This window comes from Schistocerca serialis, chromosome 2 (genome assembly GCF_023864345.2).
Source record: "Schistocerca serialis cubense isolate TAMUIC-IGC-003099 chromosome 2, iqSchSeri2.2, whole genome shotgun sequence".
NCBI classification, from domain to species: domain Eukaryota; kingdom Metazoa; phylum Arthropoda; class Insecta; order Orthoptera; family Acrididae; genus Schistocerca; species Schistocerca serialis.
This window is the reverse complement of record NC_064639.1, coordinates 275277007-275302947: the sequence shown is the minus strand read 5'-3', so window position 1 is coordinate 275302947 and position 25941 is coordinate 275277007. Positions and strand designations below refer to the sequence as shown.

At 42.1% G+C, this 25941-nt stretch overlaps 1 protein-coding gene across 2 annotated transcripts; it reads right to left on the bottom strand.

Moving 5' to 3' along the window:
• Positions 1 to 23841, bottom strand: LOC126455516 (glutathione S-transferase 1-like). Of its 2 annotated transcripts, none has more exons than XM_050091266.1 (6): positions 23794 to 23841; positions 14162 to 14313; positions 13693 to 13751; positions 9373 to 9511; positions 3267 to 3428; positions 1 to 187 (listed from the first exon to the last, which is right to left on the bottom strand). In XM_050091266.1, the coding sequence occupies exons 2-6, from the start codon at positions 14303 to 14305 to the stop codon at positions 38 to 40; spliced, it is 654 nt and encodes a 217-aa protein (XP_049947223.1). In that variant the 5' UTR covers positions 14306 to 14313; positions 23794 to 23841; the 3' UTR covers positions 1 to 37. The 2 variants fall into 2 exon arrangements, with proteins under 2 accessions (XP_049947223.1, XP_049947224.1); XM_050091267.1 differs by having other exon boundaries at positions 9385 to 9511.
• Positions 23842 to 25941: the final 2100 nt, after the last annotated feature.

The following is a 25941-nucleotide window of genomic DNA, read 5'->3' as shown; positions in this document are numbered from 1 at the left end:
TATTATGCACTGACAATGAATGTACAATTTTTTAAATTTACTGTTTAAATTTTTTAAGTAGTTCCTGTACACCTTCACGGAATGTCTTGAGCAACTCCATGTATTTCGGAGTAGAACTTTCCACACGATGAAGCCATTCCTTGATGTTAGGGTGCTTGGTGGGGACGATTCCACTCTCTGGAACAAGCTGAAAGAAAATCAAATCGTGGTCGTGATGTGCACTGACTGCGTTACCAAAGTTGAAAGCATTGTCAGTATGAAAGAATAAAAATGGCATTCACCGAAATTTAAAAGAAGTTTCATTAATACGTCACTTTGCATTTTTCCCTTGGATAATAATAGACAGTTTTTCCTCTGGGCTGTGGTAGCATCGGCTTCCTAGCATTTAATTAGCAATTAATTAATTCTTTACGAAAGAAGGAGTAGGGTTTCACGTTCCGTCCATGAAGTGGTCATTAGAGTTGGAGTACAAGCTCGGATTGCGGCAGGATGGGGAAGAAAATCGGTCGTGCGTTTTCAAAGGCACCATACCAACATTTGCCTAAAGCGATTTAGGGAAATCACTGAAAACCTAAATCTAGATTGGGACTACACACCACTGGCCATTAAAATTGCTACACCACGAAGATGACGTGCTACAGATGCGATATTTAACCGACAGGAAGAAGAAGCTGTGATATGCAAATGATTAGCTTTTCAGAGGATTCAGACAAGGTTGGCTCCGGTGGCGACACATACAACGTGCTGACATGATGAAAGCTTCCAACCGATTTCTCATACACAAACAGCAGATGACCGGCGTTGCCTGGTGAAACGTTGTTTTGATGCCCTGTGTAAGGAGGAGAAATGCGTACCATCACGTTTCCGACTTTGATAAAAGTCGGATTGTAGCCTATCGCGATTGCGGTTTATCGTATCGCGACATTGCTGCTCGCGCTGTTCGAGATCCAATGACTGTTAGCGGAATATGGAATCGGTGGGTTCAGGAAGGTAATACGTAGCGCCGTGCTGGATCCGAACGGCCTTGTATCACTAGCAGTCGATGTGACAGGCATCTTATCCTCATGGCTGTAACGGATCGTACAGCCACGTCTCGATCCCAGAGTCAACAGATGGGGACGTTTGCAAGACAACAACCATCTGCAGAAACAGTTCGACGACGTTTGCAGCAGCATGGACTATCAGCTCGGAGACTATGGCTGCGGTTACCCTTGTCGCTGCATCACAGACAGGAGCGCCTGCGATGGTGTACTCAACGACGAACCTGGGTGCACGAATGGCAAAACGTCATTTTTTCGGATGAATCCAGGTTCTGTTTACAGCATCATGATGGTCGCATCCGTGTTTGGCGACATCGCGGTGAACGCACGTTGGAAGCGTGTATTCGTCATCGCCATACTAGCGTATCACCCGGCGTGATGGTATGGGGTGCCATTGGTTACACGTCTCGGTCACCTCTTGTTCCCATTGACGGCACTTTGAACGGTGGACGTTACATTTCAGATGTGTTACGACCCGTGGCTGTACCCTTTATTCGATCCCTGCGAAACCCTACATTTCAACAGGATAATGCACGAAGGCATGTTGCAGGTCTGTATGGGCCTTTCTGGATACAGGAATGGCCAGCACATTCTCCAGATCTCTCACCAATTTGAAAACGTCTGGTCAATGGTGGCCGAGCAACTGGCTCGTCACAATACGCCAGCAACTACTCTTGATGAACTGTGGTATCGTGTTGAAGCTGCATGGGCAGCTGTACCTGCACACGCCATCCAAGTTCTGTTTGATTCAATCAACAGGCGTATCAAGGCCGTTATTACGGCCAGAGGTGGTTGTTCTGGGTGCTGAATTTTCAGGATCTATGCACCTAAATTGGGTGAAAATGTAATCACATATCAGTTCCAGTATAATATATTTGTCCAATGAATACCCGTTTATCATCTGCATTTTTTGGTGTAGCAAGTTTAATGGCCAGTAGTGTAATACTGCCCAAAATTCTAATGTACACAAGTGCATGAGACGCTTTTAAAGTAAGAATTATTATTGTGCAGCGACTTACAACGAGGTGACAAAAGTCGTGGGATACATCTTAATATCGTGGCGGTCATCCCTTTGCCTGGCGTAGTGCATGAGCTCGACATAGCATGAGCACAACAAGTCGCTGGAAGCCACTGCGGAAATAATGAGGCGTGGTGCGTCTACAGCTGTCAATAACTGCGAAAGCGTTGTCGGCGAAGAATGTTGGGCATGAACTGACCCCTCGATTATGTCCCATAAGTGTTCCACGGGTGTCCGAATCATTCGCTTGAATGATCCAGAATGTTCTTAAAACCAATCGCAAACAGCTGTGGCCTGGTAATATGGTGCACTGTCATCCATAAAAATTCCATCCTTTTTTGGGAACATGAAGTCCATGAATGGTCTCCAAGTAGCCGAACATAACAATTTCCAGTCAATCATCTGCTCATTGGTCTAGGGGTCCCAGTCCATTCCATGTGAACACAGCCCACACCATTATGGAGCCACCAGCAGCTGCACAGTGCCTTGTTGACAACTTGGGCAGCGATTTCGTAGGGTCTGTGCCGGACTCTAACCCTACTATCATCTCTTACCAACCGAAATATGATCAGGCCACAGTTTCCCAGTCATCTAAGGTCCAACTGATATGGTCACGAGCCCAGGAGAGGCACTGCAGACGATGTCATCTATCAGCAAAGGCACTGGTGTCAGTCGTCTGTTGCCATAGCCCATGAACGCCAAATTTCGTCACACTGTCCTAACAGATATGTTCGTCGTACGTCTCACATTGATTTCTGCGGTTAATTCACGCAGTGTTGCTTGTCTGTTCCCGTTGAAAATTCTATGCTGACGCCGCTGCTCTAGGTCATTAAGTGAAGGCCACTGCCACTGCCACTGCTTGTCCTTGTTGAGAAGTAATACTTGAAATCTGGTATTCTCGGCACACTCTTGACACTGTGAATCTCGGAATATTGACTGTCCGAACGATTTCCGAAATAGAATGTCCCGTTCGTCTAACTCCAACTACCATTCCGCGTTCAAGGCTTGTTAATTCTCGTGGTGTCGCCACAGTCACGCTGGAAACCTTTCCACATCAATCACTTGAGTATAAATGACAGTCCCGCCAATGCAGTGCCCTTTTACACCTTGTGTACGCGATACTGCCGTCATCTGTGTACGTGCATAGCGCTATCCCACGACTTTTGTCAGTGTATGTTTGGTGATAAGTGAGAAGAACGTCCTTGTACCTCGATTGCTGTCAGAGAGATGGCGACAGCGTAGTCGGCGAGGTTGATGTCGTCCCCGGCCAGCCACTGCTTCCCTTCCAGCATTCTGTTGAGGCTCTCCAGCCCGTCGTTCACTTTGACGATGTTACTGGGGTCGGTCTGTTTGCCGTCTAATTTCGGCCGCTGTTGAAAAAGAATTGTTATTTGACTCAGCACTCAATAATTATGTTGAATACATCGTTACTGTGGTAAATGGCCTTGAAAGTTAGAACCAAAAACCAGGAAACATGCAGCAAAGGGAAAAACGCAGGAAAAAGAATTGTGTAAGTTTTAAGGCTCATCTGCATTGTTTATGTTACACTTAAGTAGTTGATCGATAGTCAAGTGACAGCCATTTAGACAGAAGGCTTATCATATTAGTTTCAGCAGTTATCGGACATCTTTCCTGAAATGATTAATGTGAGTAACAAAAAGATAAATATCTCCATCTAAAATGGCATACCATAGTCATTAAGAAAGTATTTGCCAGAATAAAGAAATCTGACTTGAAGCTGATGGATAAGTCAAGGTAGAAACTTTTACTTTCTCAGACAGTGTGCGTGAATCAAGTACTGTGTGTCATGGATCAACACCAAGTCTTAATCTCTTCCCATTTTCTTCCCATGCCTTACGTCTTCATTGTGATTCTCCTGCAAATAGTGCAAGGCTACAAACACCACATCATCAGTCGGAGGGAACAGCACTATTAGACAGTGATTCACAGAGAGATAAGTATCTGGAAACAATTTCAATGTGTTCAGGCTATTCCCTCCAGTATACTTTGTTCCCAATGATATTCGGAATAATTATTTAAAACGAATAATAATAAATTCGGATTATGTTTGGACAACTCATTAAATAGACCACGATCCACAAGCAAGAGAGCTCTGGGCTCTAATGCCAGCCCACATAAATTACTCTATCGTAACGCACGTAAACCATTATAACGAAGTAGATGAGAAATTCTCGTTTCTCTCAGCGATTTGGGCCACTGTAAAGGACTCAGGTTTGCATCTAGGTTAGTTCGTGTAATGGCGCGATGTTTTGTTGAGTTTATAGGTGGAGCCAATGGGTAGTCCATACCCTGCCAGAGGTCCATTGCGGGTAAAATGGAGAGTAATAGTATTTGTGTCCCGGCGAGATCACTCTGGCCCCATTGGGCGCTCAGTCTGGTCGTCTTCCGGCGGGGACCGCTCGCAACGCTTTGTGGCCTGCAGTGGGTACCAAACAGAGCTCAGTTGATAGCCTCTGTTTCTCTTCAAGTGACCATCAATAATCCTAATTTTGGTGGCTTCCCTGACTACGCTGTTCCAAAAGCCCTTTGCCTACACAGACCGTACGTTCGATTTTGAATGGCTGGTGTGTCGTGCAAGAACTTTGGCGCTTGGAAAGGTATAATAAAATAAGCCATCGAGATTAAGATGTTTTGATCTCTACAGCAGACACTGGAAGTTTCCATAAAAAGTTGGAATGCAACTGATACGTTTATTACAGCAGCAAAACCATCTGTAAATTTCAATGACACAACTCGAAATAATTTCCATTGTTTACGATTAGCTTGCGATGCACGGAAACGTTTACGCTGCCACAGAGAAGCAAGTCCATTAAAACCTTATCGCTGACCGTCCTAGCGGCAGTATTTTGTAAGGTGTGACATACAGTCACTTAATAAGCCTGCGACCACTTTATGAAATTAAAAATTGTAAATACTGCTGTTACGGTCGCTGGAGAAAAGATGTTTAGTCATCTGGTGTTCAGCAACTCAATTCTATTTACGTGTTTCGAGTAAAGTGATCTTCAGCATATCTGTAGAAATAATATAAAAGCCTTGAGGAACCACAGCTTATTTAATACAAATAATAATAAATTCTTCATTTTTGTGGCTATAGTGTCCGTGGTTGCTTTATAATTCATGAGGGTATGCACTTGTGTGCATAAAAGTGTGTTGTGAGAAAAACATAGTGCTGCAGAACATTAAAAAATTAGACCAAAATTATCAGTGTCTAACACAGAAAAACAACGATATGCTAGCAGACGGCATTTCCCGATGTAAGCGAGAAGTCAGCCGAAAAATCATCAGCAACTGATGATGCTTTACCTCAATAAAGCGAAAAGCGTCTGATGAAAAAATCACGCATTTTAGTAGTGGCAACGACGGATCAAAAATACCCTCATGAAATAATAATAAAATTGGCAGAAATTAGAAACCTACATTAAAATGAGTATACCAAAGAAGGTACGGAAATGCTTCATACACCCGGTATGGCGTCGTGAATGATTCACTAATTTCATAGCACAACTGAGTAATATATTTTGTCGTCACGAACAAAATAACAAACATGACCACTGATGGCGCTAAAAGTACATGAAAAGCCGGGTACAGATGCAAAAATATTTAAAAACAATGCACATCAAATAGAAAGATATACAGCAAAAGCCATAAATACATCACTACAAAATTCCGGATCAAGAGAATAACAATACATAAAAACTAAATCTAAGATGAAAGAGAAGGGATGAAATAGATGATATTTAAAAACAATGCACATTAAATAGAAAGTTATACAGAAAAAACCATAAATACTTCACTACAAAATTCCGGATCAAGAGAATAACAATACATAAAAACTAAATCTAAGATGAAAGAGAAGGGATAAAACAGATGAAGGCTCTGCGGTACAGTAATTACGTCTCGTATTCCATGGACAGAGAGAAGGAATGGCATATAATACATTTGTAGGTGTAGTACTCTAATTTAGATTAATGTATTGAGATAAAATACGTATGATTAAATTTAAAATGGATAAATGGAGGGCTCCAGAGAAACCCTGACACATTTACTTCATTACAAAATGCATAAACAACGAGCAAAACAGCGTAGTTCATAAATAAAATTAATAGAATTTTCATAACAAACAGCAAAATAAATAAAAAAGAGAATAGGATGGTCCAACTTCAGTCTGGAGCATTACCGTGTACATTAACAATTATGTAGTTCCAGACTTCGAAAAAAGTCAACAATCTAGACATATTATTGGTAAAAACGAAACACTGCAAAGAGCAAATACAGCAGCATATAAAAATTCTGAATGTAGACCAAGACAATCTACATAGGCTGTGCACCTCATAATGCATGTGCACAGTCTATGTAATGCTATTTTTATGTGTTGTTGTTTTTGTTTTTCTGATGCTGTGTTTATACCCGCATTGGGTTAATTTTTCTGTTTTTTTTCGCAGAGTTTGGCACTACAGATTGCTTAAGTATAAAGTTAAGTTCCGCAGCGTATTTGCAGTCACTTTATTGTTTTTTCCATCTATACTTCTCATTGACGCGATCTGCGTTTGCTTATGAGGTGCACAGCATATGTTTGCTGTTCTAGTCTACATTTTCCGTTTTTATGTGCTACTTTATTTGCTCTTAGCAACGATACATTTCTACCAATAATGTGTCACGATCGTTGACTTTTCTTAAAGTCTGGCACTATATAATTGTTCATGTACACGGTAATGCTCCGCACTTAAGTTGGGCCATTCTATTTTCTTTTCTTGTTATTATTTTTATGTTTATTATTATCAAAACTGAATTCATTTTACTTGTGTGCTACACTATTTTGCTCATTGTTTATGCATTTTGTAATGAAATAACGATGTCAGTGTTTACCTGGGATCCCTCCATTCCCCCCACTTTAATTTTAGTCATACGTAATTTATCTTAATACATTAATCTAAATGTATTATGTATCGTCGCTTCTCTTTGACTGTGGAATACGACACGCAGTTACTGTGCCGCCTAGTCTTCATCAGTTTTATCCCTTCTATTTCATCTTAGATTTGGCTTTTATATATTGTTATTCTCTTCATCTGGAATTTTGTAGTGATGTATTTATGATTTTTGCTGTATAACATTCCATTTAATGTGAACCGTTGTTAAACATTTTTGCATCTTTACCTGGCTTCTCATGTGCGTTCAGTGCCATCAGTGGCCATATTTGTTATTTTGTTCGTGACGTCAAAATGTATTACTCAGTTGTACTACTAAATTGATGAATCATTCACGGCGCCTTACCGGCACCACCATACCCCCTTTGGTATGCTCATTTTAATGTAGGTTTCTAACTTCTGACAATTTTATTATTATTATTTTTAAATAAGCTGCGGTTCCTTGTGCAAGAATCAACAACCTTCGGCTGTCACACAGCGAAAGGCGTCTGCTGTTAGGGACTTTTAATGTCGCGTATTCATGCGCGCACCGATAAGCACTCGTCTGCCTCGAGGATCTATAGTCACTTAAGCCCGTGTGATAGGTAGTACATATCTGGGTCGAAACTGTAAATTATGCCTCAGCACGTTGGGGACTCAGACACTAGTGAAGTTTGGTGACACTATTTGTTCGCGAGACCCAGTAGCCGACAGACAAAGACACACTCTTGCCTTCCACCTGCTGCCTAGATGTCGAGTTGCCGATTCCGCCGTGTAGTATAGACGCTTCATCTTGCGAGAGTGACTTGGGTGCATTCAATCGACTTTGCTCTGGATTATGGCGAGATAGTTGCTGGCTGGTGCGCTTGCACTGCTGTTACGTGATTGCACATTACGTGGTTTTCAGATTATGGAGTATTAGATTTCTTCCAGCGATACACTTTGCTGTCGAGTCTAACGTTGGAAATGTAAGATCTTTTTCCGTACATTCAGTTTTTCATAACGCTTGGGATCAATTTACGGTATTATTCAAATGGCTTGTCTCGTTGCCCTTCATTTGTCAAATAATATTTCGAACATTAACTCTAATATGCGGTAGATTTTCTTTTTGCCTGTTGTATCGGGATGGTAATGTAAGGACATAATGCCCGTCCATATGGATTTGCAGACGTAACACTGTACCTTGTATTCAAGTGTTTGGCCATTATATTAGATCTGAGTATAGTTCTTAAGCTTATTTTCATACCCCCTGGTTTGTGTTCAGGTTAATCTTCCTCATATTCCTTAACATTAAATATATTAATCGAGAACTAGGATCTCTAAACGTGCTATGTTCATCTTAATTAGATTTAATGCTGTGAGGGAATATCCTGCTTTAAGCAGAGATTACAGTTTTATTAAATAAGGTTTTCAGTTCTACAGGAAAGTTCATGACGGTGTAGACACTAGCCGGTGAAGATGGAGACATCGAGGCGATATCTGCTACTAAACTGGGTCAAGGTTTTTGAAATTACTGAGTGTTGTAAGACAAAGAGAGCAAAAACAATTGAATGGAACGGATTGAATCTATAAACCCAATTATTTCACATGCATAGTGAGTAGCTGTGGGATGGATATTGCAAGGATTAAGGTTTGTTTTGACTTGGTTAACGTTTGTTAAACCTCCTTTAGTTATTCCGTTGCGTTATTCACATACGGATCAGATCTTATGTAAAGGGGTGACGTTTCAGGGCATAAAAATCAGGATCATTATCTCTTTGAACATACAGGTTAAAGTGAAAAGTAGTAGCATGTTTCCACCAGTTAGTTTTTTGTTGACTGTTGTAATAAGAAATTGTGATTCTTTCCATTTTATTTATCTTTAATTTACAAAAACAAGAATTCTAGGCCGCTAATTTCAGGTGACTGCCCTTGCTACAAGCTGTCTTATAAATGAACGTTCCTGTAGCACCTAACACCGCTCCTCATGTTACAATTGAAAGCTGCCAACAGCTGCTAACATACAGTTGTCTCAAAGCAGGGTTTCACCTTTCTCGCTGTTGATGAAAAGATAACATATGATTCATACGCGACCTGCTCCTACCCCCTCCCTGGGCCACTGATAGTGTGCATACCAAATCCTGGTACCACCTGTAAAAACGTGACTCTGACCCCATTCAGATACGGGAGGATCATGAGAGTGATATTTACTGAAACATCGCTTCATTTCAACTAACTCATCTGGCAGCGAACCCAGGAACTTAATACTGTAAACGTCAGTTCTTCTACTCCCTCCTTCGTTGTATCGTTCAACAGTCGACACATAAAGTCACTTTTACATAAGGACGTTACAAAATGGAAGAATACTTATTTAGACAAGTATGAAAGAGGGAAATAAAGTGATACTTACGAAAACACTCACAATCCTGCTGTAGAAGTCTTGGTCAAAAAACAGTCTCTGGTCGACGAGGACCCGTCTGTTGACATCTTTCGGGTAGAGAGCATCGTTCTTTCCGTACTTAGAAATAAGGTACATGGCTATGGCGCGGCTGTTTGCAAAAAACAATAATATTACTGAAGAGTAGGCTCAGAAATACTGGGCATTTATACATAACGAAAAGTTATTGAGAATGTATTCATTACAGAAAGAAGGAGATTTAAACTGGTTAACTTCCGCGAATTAATTTCATTCTGATAGGTATTGCAGCTGTTCAGTGGCATTTTGAATAAGACTACCTTTCAGCAGCAACCGTTTTGTTTCTATATGCTCAGATCATTCCTATCCCTATGGACTCAACATAAGATGCTTCCATGTGCAAAACATGATTAACTAAATTATGCTGGAATATTTAATTATCTATATAATTATGTGTATTATTTTACTAGACTATTGCCGGCCGTTGTGGCCGAGCGGCACTAGGAGCATCAGTCTGGAACCGCGCGACCGCTACGGTCGCAGGTTCGAATCCTGCCTCGGGCATGGATATGTGTGATGTCCTTAGGTTAGTTAGGTTTAAGCAGTTCTAAGTTTTAGGGGATTGATGACCTCAGATGTTAAGTCCCATAGCGCTCATAGCCATATGAACCATTTGAACTACACTATTAGTATTTACAAGATAATGAAACATTACAACCATTGCTGCCACTGCAAGCCTTCTAGATGGAGTTCAGGAGGGAAAACGTAAAATAATAACGATAGAAGTACGTATGCATATCTGTCACGTAAGTTAATATACTCTTCTGAAATACACGAACATAACTGTAGATATTAGCACTAATTAGCTTTTCATGTGTTGGGTTTGTATTTGTAATAATGTTAGTGAAAAATACGACGAATTTGTTTGACCGCGTCTTGCTTAGTCCTTTCGGGGAAGGGTGCAGGTATCTGGTGGAATTTGCTCCGTCCCACGCAAAACTACAGCACTGAGGAGAGAGTATAATTACTACCATATACAATTTTGATTTTCTATGAACCTAAGAAATGTCGATTATATTAGTTTTTTGTTTGGAGATCCTGTTGATTTCAAAAATAGTCTACAAATAAATTGTACACTTACACTTTTTTCTACACTGAAATGTCATAACACTCAACCATAAGCAGTATGACATGAGAGACAACCTTCAAAAGTGTCGGCAAGAAGACTGTTGCTGTGCAAAAACTTACTCTCAAAAAGTTTAAAAAACCACTTCCCTGGGAACTTTCAATTTTCCTGATTCAGAGCTAGCATTCTCAAGGCTTAAGAATGTAACAAAACATATTAGAGAGATATGTAAACAGACTGTGTTAAGACTCACCAACTGCTAATGGAACCACAGAAAATGAAACGAATAGTGTATTGATGAAGTAAAGCTTGGGACTCTACTTATTTAATGCTTATCATACACATATTTTATACATTTACGTAATGAAAATTTACATTTAATTGCTAGTGATTTTTCAGGTAATTCGGATACCACTTTTATGTCTTTAAAAGCGTTTGTTCCTTAGAATTTGACCACTTCTCAAGCACACTTCAAGCAAATGCTGCTTGTATAAGATTTCTATGGAACAGACAGGAAGTGAAGCAGTTCAGATGCTATGATTCTTCACTACAGAAGCAAGGTTGTCGACAACAAACAACCGTTAGTAACCCAAAGACATCTATGTGGCATTGGGAAGGTTAGTAATGTAGGCAGCAACAAACCCTTTTTTGCACTGAATGCAGAAGAGTACTCACTTCACTGAAATAATGGTATGGATGATAATCTCTTTCTGTTAGAACCTACTGTTGACAGAACTTCATTGCAAGTGGTGCAGTGGCTTAGTTTGTATAAGGATTGGGCATGAGATCAATGAGTTTATAATAAGAGGCACCCTGAATGTGACTCCAGTGAGTTCTGAAAACAGCAGATGATTCTGTGGTGGCCTTTGTCTTGTCTCAACTCAGTGCGCTCAAGGAAGATCGAGGTAAGAGTTAACTTCACTAGAGTTGCCACACGTAATGCCTTTTGTGAACTGCGGCCGAAGAACGTAACATGCTACCAGTGGAATACTTAGGCTCAAATATAATATTGTGTGTGCTCCATTCCCTATAACGTCAATTATTATGAATGAAGAACCAACTCGGACTCAACTGTAACACATACTCACTCTGTGAATAGATTACGTCGTCCTCGATCTTCCTTGAGCACACTGAGTTGAGACAAGACAAAGGCCACCACAGAATCCTTATACAAACTAAGCCACTGCACCACTCATGAGACACTTAAAGTAGTAAAGGAGTTTTGCTATTTGGGGAGCAAAATAACTGATGATGGTCGAAGTAGAGAGGATATGAAATGTAGACTGGCAATGGCAAGGAAAGCGTTTCTGAAGAAGAGAAATTTGTTAACATCGAGTATAGATTTAAGTGTCAGGAAGTCGTTTCTGATAGTATTTGTATGGAGTGTAGCCATGTATGGAAATGAAACATGGACGATAAATAGTTTGGACAAGAAGAGAATAGAAGCTTTCGAAATGTGGTGCTACAGAAGAATGCTGAAGATTAGATGGGTAGATCACATAACTAATGAGGAAGTATTGAATAGGACTGGGGAGAAGAGAAGTTTGTGGCACAATTTGACCAGAAGAAGCGATCGGTTGGTAGGACTTGTTCTGAGGCATCAAGGGATCACCAATTTGGTATTGGAGGGCAGCGTAGAGGGTAAAAATCGTAGAGGGAGACCAAGAGATGAATACACTAAGCAGATTCAGAAGGATGTAGGTTGCAGTAGGTACTGGGAGATGAATAATCTTGCACAGAATAGAGTAGCATGGAAAGCTGCATCAAACCAGTCTCAGGACTGAAGATCACAACAACAACAATATTTATACTGTGCACATACAACTATTTAGGTGCAGCATACACATATGCAATTTTGGACTGTCAGCGACGTGTGCAGCCATAGCCTAGACAACGAATACCCAGTACTGTGCTTGCAGTTAGAACACAGTTCTCAAGAGAATATTAGCATAACTTATTTTAAATTCAAACGTTTTTGTTTTGATCATTATTTTCTACCACTGCCCATCCTTACCAAGCTACCTTCTTCCATAATTCCTTATTTCTTCATTAATTATCTGAAAATTTTAACAGTAACGTTGCCAACACTGTATTTTTTATGTTCTCGTATAAGGACAGACAGGATAGTTTTCATAAAGGAAAATTTTGTGTGGGTGAAAAAGCATTTAGGAAAAGTTAACCTCCAGAACCAGACAAGAAAGCAATTGTACCTGCTGACAGCTTTAACTACGTGCGTAATGCTGTTTATGGATCAATAATATGTAGCTTTATCGTTTTAGGAGACAATATAAAGCAGTCGTCAGTCTGTTGACTTGCGACGTGTCTAAAAAGCAAAAACGCATTTCCAATGCCAGAAATACTTCGAAAAGAAAAAATACTAACTTCAAAAATTCAAGTGTGTGTGAAATCTTATGGGACTTAACTGCTAAGGTCATCAGTCCCTAAGCTTACACACTACTTCACCTAAATTATCCTAAGGACAAAAACACACACCCATACCCGAGGGAGGACTCGAACCTCCGGCGGGACCAGGCGCACAGTCCATGACTGCAGCGCCTAAGACCGCTCGGCTAATCCCGCGCGGCTACTAACTACATTTTCTGACACACTCAAGAGGGGCCTTTTTCCCTTTCACTATCAAAAAGAAGTTTTCTCTCTCAAATAAAGCCGATTGTTGTTAGTAAGCAATTTACTAGCAGGAAACTTTTCGAAACAGAAGTGACTTTCAGTTATCAGATGCATCATATAGGTACCAACAGCTTCTCATTGCTTTTGGTATCGTAATAAGGTGTTGCTCATTTTCATTCCAAGGGAAGAACAAATTTAAATGGTTCAAATGGCTTTGAGCACTACGGGACTTAACATCTGAGGTCATCAGTCCCCCAGACTTAGAACTACTTAAACCTAACTAAGGAGATCACACACATCCATGCCCGAGGCAGGATTCGAATCTGCGACCATAGCAGCAGTGCGGTTCCGGACTGGGCGCCTAGATACGCTCGGCCACAACGGCCGGCGAAAAACAAGTCATGGGGATGAGAAGAAAGGTACATTATACTGAAACCAAAACATTACAAAACACTAAATTTTCTTTCTGCTTTGGAAGATTCATTTTGGAACATATTGAGGAGGCACTGTTATTCTTCGAGGAGTAGTGACACTGTTCACTACTACGTCTGTAGCCTTACCTCTCAGCAATGTACACGCCATTATCCTCCAGCGTCGGCACAGTGTGTTGTGGGTTTTTCTGAAATAAGGAAAAGAATCTAAAAAAAGTAGACATATGACATCTGAGATATCAATTTATGATGAAAGGACGTCTAGAGAAGAAATTAAGGAGTATTTATTTTCCAGCCACCACATTTCTATAATAAAAAATTAACAAACACTCAATAAAACCACTTGTTGTAGCCAAACAACACTGTAGCAAAGTAAAGCTGTATAAAATACATGATAAAGTATATTATTCTTCAGATACTCCAAGATCCACGCTTCGACTCGTTTTCTACGTGATTTCTGAATACATTCTAAAATTCACAGAGAATGTTGGTAATTTTAGATAGTAGTTTATAACAAGAAATGGCGATAGATAAATAGACTTCTTCAGTCACTTTTTGCGCTTATTAATACTTAAACTATACTGATTATATATGTTACCTTCAACATCTCAGGCGTCTTCAGGTCCTTAGCAAGATCGTTTACGTTCACTATTTTCAAGTCAACTCCAACAATACCAGCCACTAGACGTACCAAGCGGCATGGAGCGCTCAAAGGGCTGACGTAGAGAGTTAGAGGAGCCATTGTGGATTCTGAAAATCATCACATCGTTTCAGATCAAAATTGGTTGATAGGTTTGTGATTATGCAATGCTGTGTATTTGTCAAGTGTACCGGGAGAATAAATATCGTTTCGTCACAGAAATTCATGAGTTAGGTAATAATTCCAGCAATCATTTTGTTCTCCGAAACAAGATTTGCTCTTACAGTTATTCAGTAACACAACAGTGAAGTTTGAGACACCGGGGGTTATTTGAAAACAGTGACAGATCCAGCGGACAACGTCACGGGGGTACTCTGCGATACCGCTCGCAAATTTCTTATAGAAGGTGAACTGCTTCTTGTTTCATTCATAGGATACTCACAGTGTTATAAGTGTGCTAAGGTGAGCTTTCTCTTTTTATAACACTAAGAGAGAAATAAATCATTTTATTCCCTTTGCATGTCTTCATGATATTTTTTTCAAAGTCCAGTGTTTATTTTAAACAGTATTGCTCGAGAACAACATAGTGAGCAAGACGGTATGCTTTTTACAGACAGGAGTTTTCAGACACGGCAATCTTAATGAGAGTTAAAATATGAGTTTCTCAGTAATTAATTTCATACATATACATTTACTGTTGTTGTTCTTGTTGTTGTTGTGGTCTTCAGCCCAAAGAATGGTTTGATGCAGCTCTCAATGCTACTCCATCCAGTGCAAGCCTCTTCATTTTCGAATAACAACCGCAACTTGCATCCTTCTGAATTTCCTGATGACGACATCCTCCTGAGTAGTCCCCGCTGGAAGATCCGAACGGGGGACTATTTTACCTCCGGAATGTTTTACCCAAAAGGTTATTATCATCATTTAACCATACAGTGCAAGCCCTCGGGAAAAACTGCGGCTGTAGTTTTCCCTTGCTTTCAATCGGATGTATTACCAACACAGCAACGCCGTTTTGTTTACAAGGTCAGATCAGACAGTCATCGGAATGTTGACACTAACAATTGAAAAGCTGCTGCCCCTCTTCAGGATCCACACATTTGTCAAATGGCTCTGAGCACTATGGGACTTTACATCTATGGTCATCAGTCCCCTAGAACTTAGAACTACATAAACCTAACTAACCTAAGAACATCACACACATCCATGCCCGAGGCAGGATTCGAACCTGCAACCGTAGCAGTCGCGCGGCTCCGGACTGAGCGCCTAGAACCGCTAGACCACCGCGGCCGGCCACGTTTGTCTGACCTCTCAACAGATACTCCTCCGTTGTGATTGTATCTATACCTGAGGTACGAAAGCCAGCCCATCAACGGCAAGTTCCATGCGTCATGGAGGGTGGACATATACGTATGTAATAATGATTCAGAAGGTGACAGAAATCAACACTATCAGAGACTGCACAAATCAGCGCTAACCGGGTCTGCAAGACAACATTTTCCCTATTAGTATCCGCAGACGTCAGCCATCGACTCAGCGTATTCTGCTATAGTCCGTGGCTGTTTTATGAACGCCTCTGATGATGAAAGGTACTTAACAAAAAAAGCTCTCAGTTTGCAATGATTATATATACATAACCTCACATGACGCCACAGATATCCAGGCAATTTCACAAATTTATGGAAGACTCCATTGGTACTTGGAGGAACAGAGATGTACTTAAAAGTGGCACACAAAGTATTAATCTTCCTCAACAATATTTATTTCGTATTTTGTTATGAACCAGCTTTCGTATTCCTAAATGATCATCAGACAAGTGAACACTAATATTGCGTGTGTCAGTTTTTAATTGCTGTTTGAAATATTTGAGCGGAACAAGTCTAACATATTCTATCTGATCAGACGTATAGGACATCCCTGTGTAACGTAGAATACACCGCCAGATGTCACGAGAAGTGGACCCAGTAGTGTAACAGGAAACGGGCAACAGAGCGTTGTCAGCAGAGACGCAGTAACAGCAGAATGGATTGGTCAGGAGAGCTGACTGACTCCGAATGTGAAATTAATTAAGCTATTAAGGAGTAAATGTATTGGGAAGTGAACATAAGAACTGCAAAATCCTTAAAAAGTGTTTTATAAGATACACCAGCTTGACACAATATTCTTACTACTCGAGTCTGCTGAAAAAACACATTATTTGCTTCAAGTAATTGCATAATACGCAGCAAGTGAACATGTGTAAAATTAGTCGACATTCTTGTCTTGAAATCAGCACAAACAGAAGTGCTTCTATGGGCATAACACGCTGAAATGAGCTTCTTGATTAATTTATCCGTATGTTGCCTCCGGTTAACCTCTTATCCTTCTGAACCACAAGGAATTTCACACACTGCGCTCCATGCAATGTATGACCACTCCTGGTGTGTTATTGCTTATTTGAAGCCACTGCTATGTATCATTGAGAGATTATGATTTAAATTGTTAGTTGTGAACAATTTGTAGGCTGGCACAACTACACTCCTGGAAATTGAAATAAGAACACTGTGAATTCATTGTCCCAGGAAGGGGAAACTTTATTGACACATTCCTGGGGTCAGATGCATCACATGATCACACTGACAGAACCACAGGCACATAGACAACAGGCAACAGAGCATGCACAATGTCGGCACTAGTACAGTGTATATCCACCTTTCGCAGCAATGCAGGCTGCTATTCTCCCATGGAGATGATCGTAGAGATGCTGGATGTAGTCCTGTGGAACGGCTTGCCATGCCATTTCCACCTGGCGCCTCAGTTGGACCAGCGTTCGTGCTGGACGTGCAGACCGCGTGAGACGACGCTTCATCCAGTCCCAAACATGCTCAATGGGGGACAGATCCGGAGATCTTGCTGGCCAGGGTAGTTGACTTACACCTTCTAGAGCACGTTGGGTGGCACGGGATACATGCGGAGGTGCATTGTCCTGTTGGAACAGCAAGTTCCCTTGCCGGTCTAGGAATGGTAGAACGATGGGTTCGATGATGGTTTGGATGTACCGTGCACTATTCAGTGTCCCCTCGGCGATCACCAGTGGTGTACGGCCAGTGTAGGAGATCGCTCCCCACACCATGATGCCGGGTGTTGGCCCTGTGTGCCTCGGTCGTATGCAGTCCTGATTGTGGCGCTCACCTGCACGGCGCCAAACACGCATACGACCATCATTGGCACCAAGGCAGAAGCGACTCTCATCGCTGAAGACGACACGTCTCCATTCGTCCCTCCATTCACGCCTGTCGCGACACCACTGGAGGCGGGCTGCACGATGTTGGGGCGTGAGCGGAAGACGGCCTAACGGTGTGCGGGACCGTAGCCCAGCTTCATGGAGACGGTTGCGAATGGTCCTCGCCGATACCCCAGGAGCAACAGTGTCCCTAATTTGCTGGGAAGTGGCGGTGCGGTCCCCTACGGCACTGCGTAGGATCCTACGGTCTTGGCGTGCATCCGTGCGTCGCTGCGGTCCGGTCCCAGGTCGACGGGCACGTGCACCTTCCGCCGACCACTGGCGACAACATCGATGTGCTGTTGAGACCTCACGCCCCACGTGTTGAGCAATTCGGCGGTACGTCCACCCGGCCTCCCGCATGCCCACTATACGCCCTCGCTCAAAGTCCGTCAACTGCACATACGGTTCACGTCCACGCTGTCGCGGCATGCTACCAGTATTAAAGACTGCGATGGAGCTCCGTATGCCACGGCAAACTGGCTGACACTTACGGCGGCGGTGCACAAATGCTGCGCAGCTAGCGCCATTCGACGGCCAACACCGCGGTTCCTGGTGTGTCCGCTGTGCCGTGCGTGTGATCATTGCTTGTACAGCCCTCTCGCAGTGTCCGGAGCAAGTATGGTGGGTCTGACACACCGGTGTCAATGTGTTCTTTTTTCCATTTCCAGGAGTGTATCATCTGTACTGTGTCTGCTAAGGTTGAGTTTGGACTGTTGATTGGTATGCTTGTGTCGTCAGCAAACATTACAGGTTTTGAAGTGTCCTTAAAAGTAGCGGCGGGGAAGAGTGTTGTACTTTGGTACACTTTTCAGACTTTCGCCTTTAGCCAGCTCTGTAATATAAGTTTTATATATTTTGTTATTCCAAATATACAGGGTGGTCCATTGATCGTAACCGGGCCAAATATCTCACGAAATAAGCGTCAAACGAAAAAACTACAAAGGACGAAACTTGCCAAGCGTGAAGGGGGAAACCAGATGGCGCTATAGTTGGCCCGCTAGATGGCGCTGCCATAGGTCGAACGGATATCGCGTTATTTTAAATTGAAACCCCCATTTTTTATTACATATTCGTGTAGCGCCTAAGGAAATATGAATGTTTTAATTTTTTTCGCTTTGTGATAGATGGCGCTGTAATAGTCACAAACATGTGGCTCACAATTTTAGACGAACAGTTGGTAATAGGTAGATTTTTTGAATTAAAATACAGAACGTAGATACATTTGGACATTATATTTCGGTTGTTCCAATGTGATACCTTTGTGAACTTATCATTTCTGAGAACGCATGCTGTTACAGCATGATTACCTGTAAATACCACATTAATGCAATAAATGCTCAAAATGATGTCCGTCAACCTCAATGCATTTGGCAATACGTATGACAAAATTCCTCTCAACAGCGAGTAGTTCGCCTTCCGTAATGTCCGCACATGCATTGACAATGTGCTGATGCATATTGTCAGGCGTTGTCGGTGGATCACGATAGCAAATATCCTTCCACTTTCCCCACAGAAAGAAATCCGGGGACGTCAGATCCTGTGAAAGTGCGGGCCATGGTATGGTGCTTCGACGACCAATCCATCTGTCATGAAATATCCTACTCAATACCGCTTCAACCACACGCGAGCCATGTGCCGGACATCCATCATGTTGGAAGTACATCGCCGTTCTGTCATGCAGTGAAACATCTTGTAGTAACTTCGATAGAACATTAAGTAGGAAATCAGATACATTGCACCATTTAGATTGCCATCGATAAAATGGGGGCCAATTATCCTTCCTCCCATAATGCCGCACCGTACATTAACCCGCCAAGGTCGCCGATGTTCCACTTGTCGCAGCCATCGTGGATTTTCCGTTGCCCAATAGTGCATATTATGCCGGTTCACGTTACCGCTGTTGGTGAATGATGCTTCGTATGTACACTTCAAAGTCGTCGCCATGCAGTACCTGATGCATAGAAATATTGTACGGGTGCAATTGATGTTGATGTAGCATTCTCAACACCGACGTTTTTGAGATTCCAGATTCTCGCGCAATTTGTCTGCCACTGATGTACGGATCAGCCGCGACAGCAGCTAAAACACCTACTTGGGCATCATCATTTGTTGCAGGTCGTGGCTGACGTTACACATGTGGCTGAATACTTCCAGTTTCCTTAAATAATGTAACTATCCGGCGAACGGTCCGGACACGTGGATGATGTCGTCCAGGATACCGAGCAGCGGACATAGCACTCGCCCGTTGGGCATTTTGATCACAATAGCCATAATTCCACACGATATCGACATTTTCCACAATTGGTAAACTGTCCATTTTAACACGGGTAATGTACCACGAAGCAAATACCGTCCGCACTGGCGGAATGTTACGTGATACCACGTACTTGTACGTTTGTGACTGTTACAGCGTCATCTATCACAAAGCGAAAAAAGTGGACCAACTAAAACATTCATATTTATTTACGTACTACATGAATATGTAGTTTTTTCGTTTCATGCTTATTTCGTGAGATATTTGGCCTGGTCGCTATCAATGGACCACCCTGTATATGCTGGAGTTTTTTCTGACGTTACAAAAGTTACTCTGGAGACTCAACGTTTTCCCAAATGTGAAACACGCTCCAAGGTATTACATGGTCATGTACCAAAAAAATATACAACTGCAATTCAAGAGTTGCAATCGAGGCAATCTTGTCGGTACTATTTTAAATAGTTTATATGTTGCATTATTACTTTACTACACACCAATATTCAGTAAGCAAATTAATTTAAGCAGAAACCAGTTAGAAGTTAATTATATTTTGAAACCAAAGCTATTGTAAAATAATTCAACTTTCCACTTTCAAGGCAAATTATTAAGACATCAAGAAAAAAACTCAGTTCATCTGCAGGTGTCACATGTTCCATGGTAAAAGATCTTCTTCTGTATCAAAGTACAAGATGGTACACGACAGACGAAGTATGTCCACATGTTAAATAAACAATGAATAAAATTCTATATATTCACCATTAAATAATAATAATATTCCAGATTTCTTTAAGACACAAAGGAATTACAACCACTGGCTCCGAGTGAGCATTGATTGAAATCAATGGGGAAAGTTGAAAATTTGCACCAGGCTGATATTCGAATCTGGGTCTCCTGCTTAATAGGCAGCTGCTCTGAACACAAAGTCAAAAGGCCACAGTGGTAACTGCAGCTGCACGTCAGCACGCCTCCCGTCAGACCAAAATTCTTTGACACAAATTTTCAGTTTTCCCCATTGATTTCAAACAATGCCCATTCACAGTTAATGTCTATAATTTCTCTGTGTCTTGATTCATAAATGGCTGCTGGATGAAAAATGGTGTCTGTTAATTCAGACGTGTCCGAGAGAACAGACACCACATATGTTATACAGCTCTAAATGCGCAGGACGTGGAATATTTACTAATGCCGTGCCAAACACATCCGTATCTCTAACAACAACAAAAACTGTAGAGAATGCCAGAAACTGTTTATGGTGGTCCCCTGTACACATTCCTTCATTTGATCACAAAATCAGTCACTAGACTGAAGTACCAACCAAAAAATATCGTGTGTTCCTAGGTACAATGTCCTCTTCGTACGATGCACTGTACTAATTGAAAGATCACTTAAGTAGATTAGAAAGAAGTGTGGAGCCAGTATCGAGCCTTGTGGCACTTTATGTTGTTACCCTGTTATTAGGTTATTTTCAAGCCTGAGATATAACTTGTTAATGAGACTATCCGCTTACTGTTATGGACGCAGGATTGCATCCCTGCAAGTGGAATGCCGCCAGTTGCATAACATGTTAGTTTATAAGCATAATTTTGTGATAGGTTTTGGTAAGGTCGCAGAATATAACAGCAGGATAATTTATCTGATTTAGCTCTGGTAACATTTCATTTGTGAGACCTTGTATTTCTTTCTCAGTGAAGAACCGATACAAAAGCAAAATTGAGATGCAATTGACAAGTTGTGTTCATTTAAATGGATCAGTACACCATATAGGCCAAATTCTCAAACTTTTTTAAAAGACTAGAATCAGTAATGTAGGCCTGTAATCAGAAGTGGTTTGCTTATCTCCAAAGTTGTATACGTTTCTTACTTAAGCTTATTTAATTCTATCAACAATAATACCCTGAGTTATTTTTTGACAACAAAGGTAGCTTAGAGGTAATTCTATGAAATCACAACAAGATTTTAGTATTCTAGAAGAAACACCATCATGTCCAAAACTGCTGCCGTACTTTTTAGTGACCAGCTGACTTCTGTAATCTCCTCAGAGCGTGTGTTTTTATAACTAACGTCCGTTCGTATTGCATGCAGTGTCTGTACAAGTAAATCTTGCTCGTGTAATACTGAGTGCAGTGTTTGCAGCCACTGTGAAGAAGCAGTCATGGAATTTGACGGCCAGTAACTTGAAAGGGTCACCCTTTCCGCTAGAGCTCTTTTTTGCTGGCTCATTTTTTTTGGATGCCTAGTTTTGTTGGTTTCTTGTACAATAACACTCCAAATAGGTTTTTGCCGTATTTTTTGGTGGTTTTTACATGAGTTTTCCTTTTTTATGACAGTATGGGGGATTTGACAATGCTGATGCCAATGGATTTCAAATCTTGACTACTGCTTGTTCTTTGAATTAGGTACCGTACAGATCACTCTTACTAGCACAAGATTCTTTAATCACAAGAGTTATCCACCCCCCTCCCCCCTCCCATCCTTGCTTCTGTTTAATTTTGTAATTATTTGTTTACCGGGAAAACACGGCTCAAATGTTGTCGAAATGTGTTAATAAAAGAATTAAATTTTCCATTGACACTGTTTTATAAATTTCTCCCCCGTGTTCTTCAAGTAATTTCTCTCTAAATTGGTTCATTGCTTATGATTCTCCGATAGAATTAACCGCTCAGTAAACTTCGCTGTTAACATTTGACCATAATTGTGTGATGTTTTGTTGACTTGGTTTTACAGCTAAATAACTGCATGTTGTTTGGCCTTTATCAGTGATGCAAACAAACGATGTTCTTTATGAATGACTTCAGTATGTGTTGGCGTGTTTGCATACAATTTTTGATTCCAACGATTTTCAGTTCAGATATTATTATTATTATTTGTTTGCTATCAACAGCGAATTGGGATTTGGAAGTCACGAACTCAGTACACGTAGGGAAGCTAGATTCATATCTCAACGTCCTGTAGAGACCATCAGAGACCGTTTGTAGTTTCTGTCTAGATAACGAAGACCATGACTCTTTTAGGAACCTTCTAGGAATTCGGGTAAAATTAGTTAAGGATATCATGAAAAACCCACATCTGGGATAGTAGAAACACTCACCTGCTTCTCCGCTGTGCAGTCTCCCCCACACACATAACGTGTCAAGGCCTAATGTATATAACTAATGATGTTTATAAGAGGAAACTGGGACATACTACTGTTTCCTTGTCCCTAACGCCAAGTAAAACTCCTGTTGTCCATAAGCAGAAAAACTGTGTACGATTTAACTATGAATATACCGATTTAGATGTGCCAGCTGCAGCATGTGGTCTCATTATTTTTTGAGTATTTATAAGGCTAGGTTCTTACGAGCAGAGAACACAGCCATGCTCGAAAAAGACAGATTACCAAAACGTAACGCAGGAGCTCAATAATCACAAGCGTCCAAAACATAAGTCACTACGCCGACTTCTGAACCAGACGCCAGCTACTTGATTATGGTGTGGCGATAGTGGTAATAACGATATGTAGGTCACCTCTCGTCCGATATGTTGCTAGTCAGATCTTGAGTATGAAAGACCGTCTCAATGACAGCGTTCAAACCGGCTCCATTGAGACCAGCGGTAATTTTGTAGCACTGCTAGTAACCGCGAATACGAAGGCGCATTGCGTACAAAACTTCGCAGACGAAATGGATACTCTAAGCTCAGTGAGCTCTTAAATCAGTGAATTTGTTGGCAGGATATCCGATGTTATCCCTAAGTGTTTTTGACTGCATATCAATTGTATCATAATACATATCAAACGTATTGGTAATACAAATCTGCAGATTTAGCGAGATTGTTTACAAACCATTATTTTGGTTGTGGCTTGTGTGGCCGTAGAATCAGCTCATACGCCATTTACGTACAGATTAAGACGAATAATAAAGGAATACCTAACATTTCTAACAATTATGTCACCTTTGGCTGATTAGGATGTGACGTTAATTATAAGAGACCATCATTGAGATTATTAACTTGAAACGTAATACAGACGACGCAACTTACATTTTGTAGTGCAGTTTTGACGTCTAACACAATGACTGAGGAAACAGTACATACCTGACTAGTTGACGAACAGCCAAACGTCTTGTGATACTTCTTCTGGCGTCTCCCAGTAACTATGATGGTCTCGGAGATCACTGCTTGTTTTATACGGAACTACCGCAGCGTCATCCTTACACACTGTGTCATCGTTAATGGTTAGCGGACGTGTATGACGCGACGAGATGTAGGTAAACTTACAAATCACGGCTAGGTCTCGTTTCTATAAAATGCGCACTAACAGGACTAACAAGCAAATTTGTCGCTTGTGCGGAATTTCATTATCTGGTCAGTACAACCATTATCTTTTATCTTTGCAGAAAAGCAAACCTTCCACACTCATTGAATTTGTGAGCCGTACAAGTAGAGCTCGCGCGAGTACGTAATATATGAAGTGTCTATCACCTTTAAAATGGGTGCCAGCATAATCAATAGTTACAAGTTAAGAAGAAATTGATGAACTCAAAAAGGGCTGAGAAGCGCCTATAAACATTAACCATCTTATGCGATCTAAGGTTTCTGTAATTTCCTATGATCATTCAGACACTGATGAGATTTTCTCACAGGACAGATCCGATATGTGCTGAATCTCAGTTAAGACGAGGAAGATTACATGAAGTACATTTCAGAGGCTGGAAGTTTACTCGGACGCCGAACTGAAAGACTTTAAACAGTCTGTACTGTTTGAAATTTTGGCTCCCTTCCATATTCCCGATATTCACACTTGTTACTGTAATTTTCGGCTTGGCCATTAATGAATTTCTCCTATTATTTGCATTAAACCCGCAAGTTTCGTCGCAGGTGAAAATTAAAGATCAGGAATTGTAAGTGTTATATAGCTAGGCAATGCCGAAATGCACGCTATAAGCTCACGCTGGATGGCGTGAGGTCTGAAACAGGATACGTAATGAATGCTATAAAGAAAAGTACGTAGCTGCTGGAATACCTAACTTTAATCTATCATTTGTATACATCGTTCTTGATGAGACATGCTTCATACGATAACTATCAATTGCTATGGCGCCTTGCTAGGTCGTAGCCATTGATTTAGCTGAAGGCTATTCTAACTATCTTCTCTGCAAATAAACGAGGCTTCGTCAGTGTTGCATCGCTAGCTAAGTCGTCCGAACAACTGGGGCGAGTGCTGGTAAGTCTCTCGAGACCTGCCGTGTGGTGGCGCTCTGTCTGCGATCACTGACAGTGGCGACACGCGGGTCCGACATGTACTAATGGACCGCGGCCGATTTAAAGCTACCACCTAGCAAGTGTGGTGTCTGGCGGTGACACCACATTCCTCCCCCGCAAATCGGCGTACGGTCGTATTATAAGGCTTTCGCCCGCCGTGGGGAGGACCCCATGTTGGCGTATGCGATGAGGTGGGGAGCCTAACAACAGGCGAGGCTGTGACACCCGCACCCGGCCATTCGGTCCGAGTGGAGCTAGGAAACGCCTGAAAACCTAGTCCAAGGTGCACGCCAACATGCGGTGTATGCGCCCGTAGAGAGACAGGAGGGGCCGAAGGGTCGACCTCCATCGCGTCGGGGTACCCGACGCGCGAAGACGCCATGTGGTCCGGAGCGGGCAAGAGTTCCATGGCGGAGGACTGCTGGTCACGGGAAGCGATCGGCGGCGCGTGACCCAGGGAGGCGCTTGGCGGCTGCAGCGAGGCGTCCACTGCGGGCGGCGTCGGCGTGAGAACAGGCGGCGGCGGCGGCGGCGGCGGCGGCGGCGGCAGCGCGTCGCCATGGGGCAAAATGGAAGGCAGCGTCGGTAACACCTGGGGATGAGGCGAGCCAGTAGATGGGTCCCCAGGGCGCTGACCGGACGGCACCGTCGCTGAAAGCAGACGGGGAGCGGCAGAACCCGTGCGACGACAGAGGCGCAGCTGATTGAGATGCCGACGCACCTCACCAGAGGCCCCCAAAACCAAATACATCGCGCGGCCGAGGCAGCGAAGAATGCGCCCTGCGAGCCAACGCCGTGAACCTCGATAGTTGCGATAGAATACAACGTCGCCTGGAGCAAAAACAGGAACCTGATGCGGCGGATGCAGCAAAGACATCAAGGTTCGATGAGGACGACCGTGGAGCAACTCAGCCGGCGAGCGACCATCTCGGGGCTGAGAGCGACACGAAGACAGAAAGAGCAACAATGCGTCCTCCTGAG

Bases quoted from the DNA above. Each gene is read 5' to 3' on its own strand.
- LOC126455516 (XM_050091266.1), bottom strand. From the start codon at position 14,305: ATGGCTCCTCTAACTCTCTACGTCAGCCCTTTGAGCGCTCCATGCCGC. The intron at 9,512-13,692 runs GTAAGGCTACAG...TTTTGCAAACAG, and splicing joins GGCGTGTACATTGCTGAGAG to CCGCGCCATAGCCATGTACC. The intron at 188-3,266 runs GTACAAGGACGT...ATTTTCTTTCAG, and splicing joins TCTCTCTGACAGCAATCGAG to CTTGTTCCAGAGAGTGGAAT.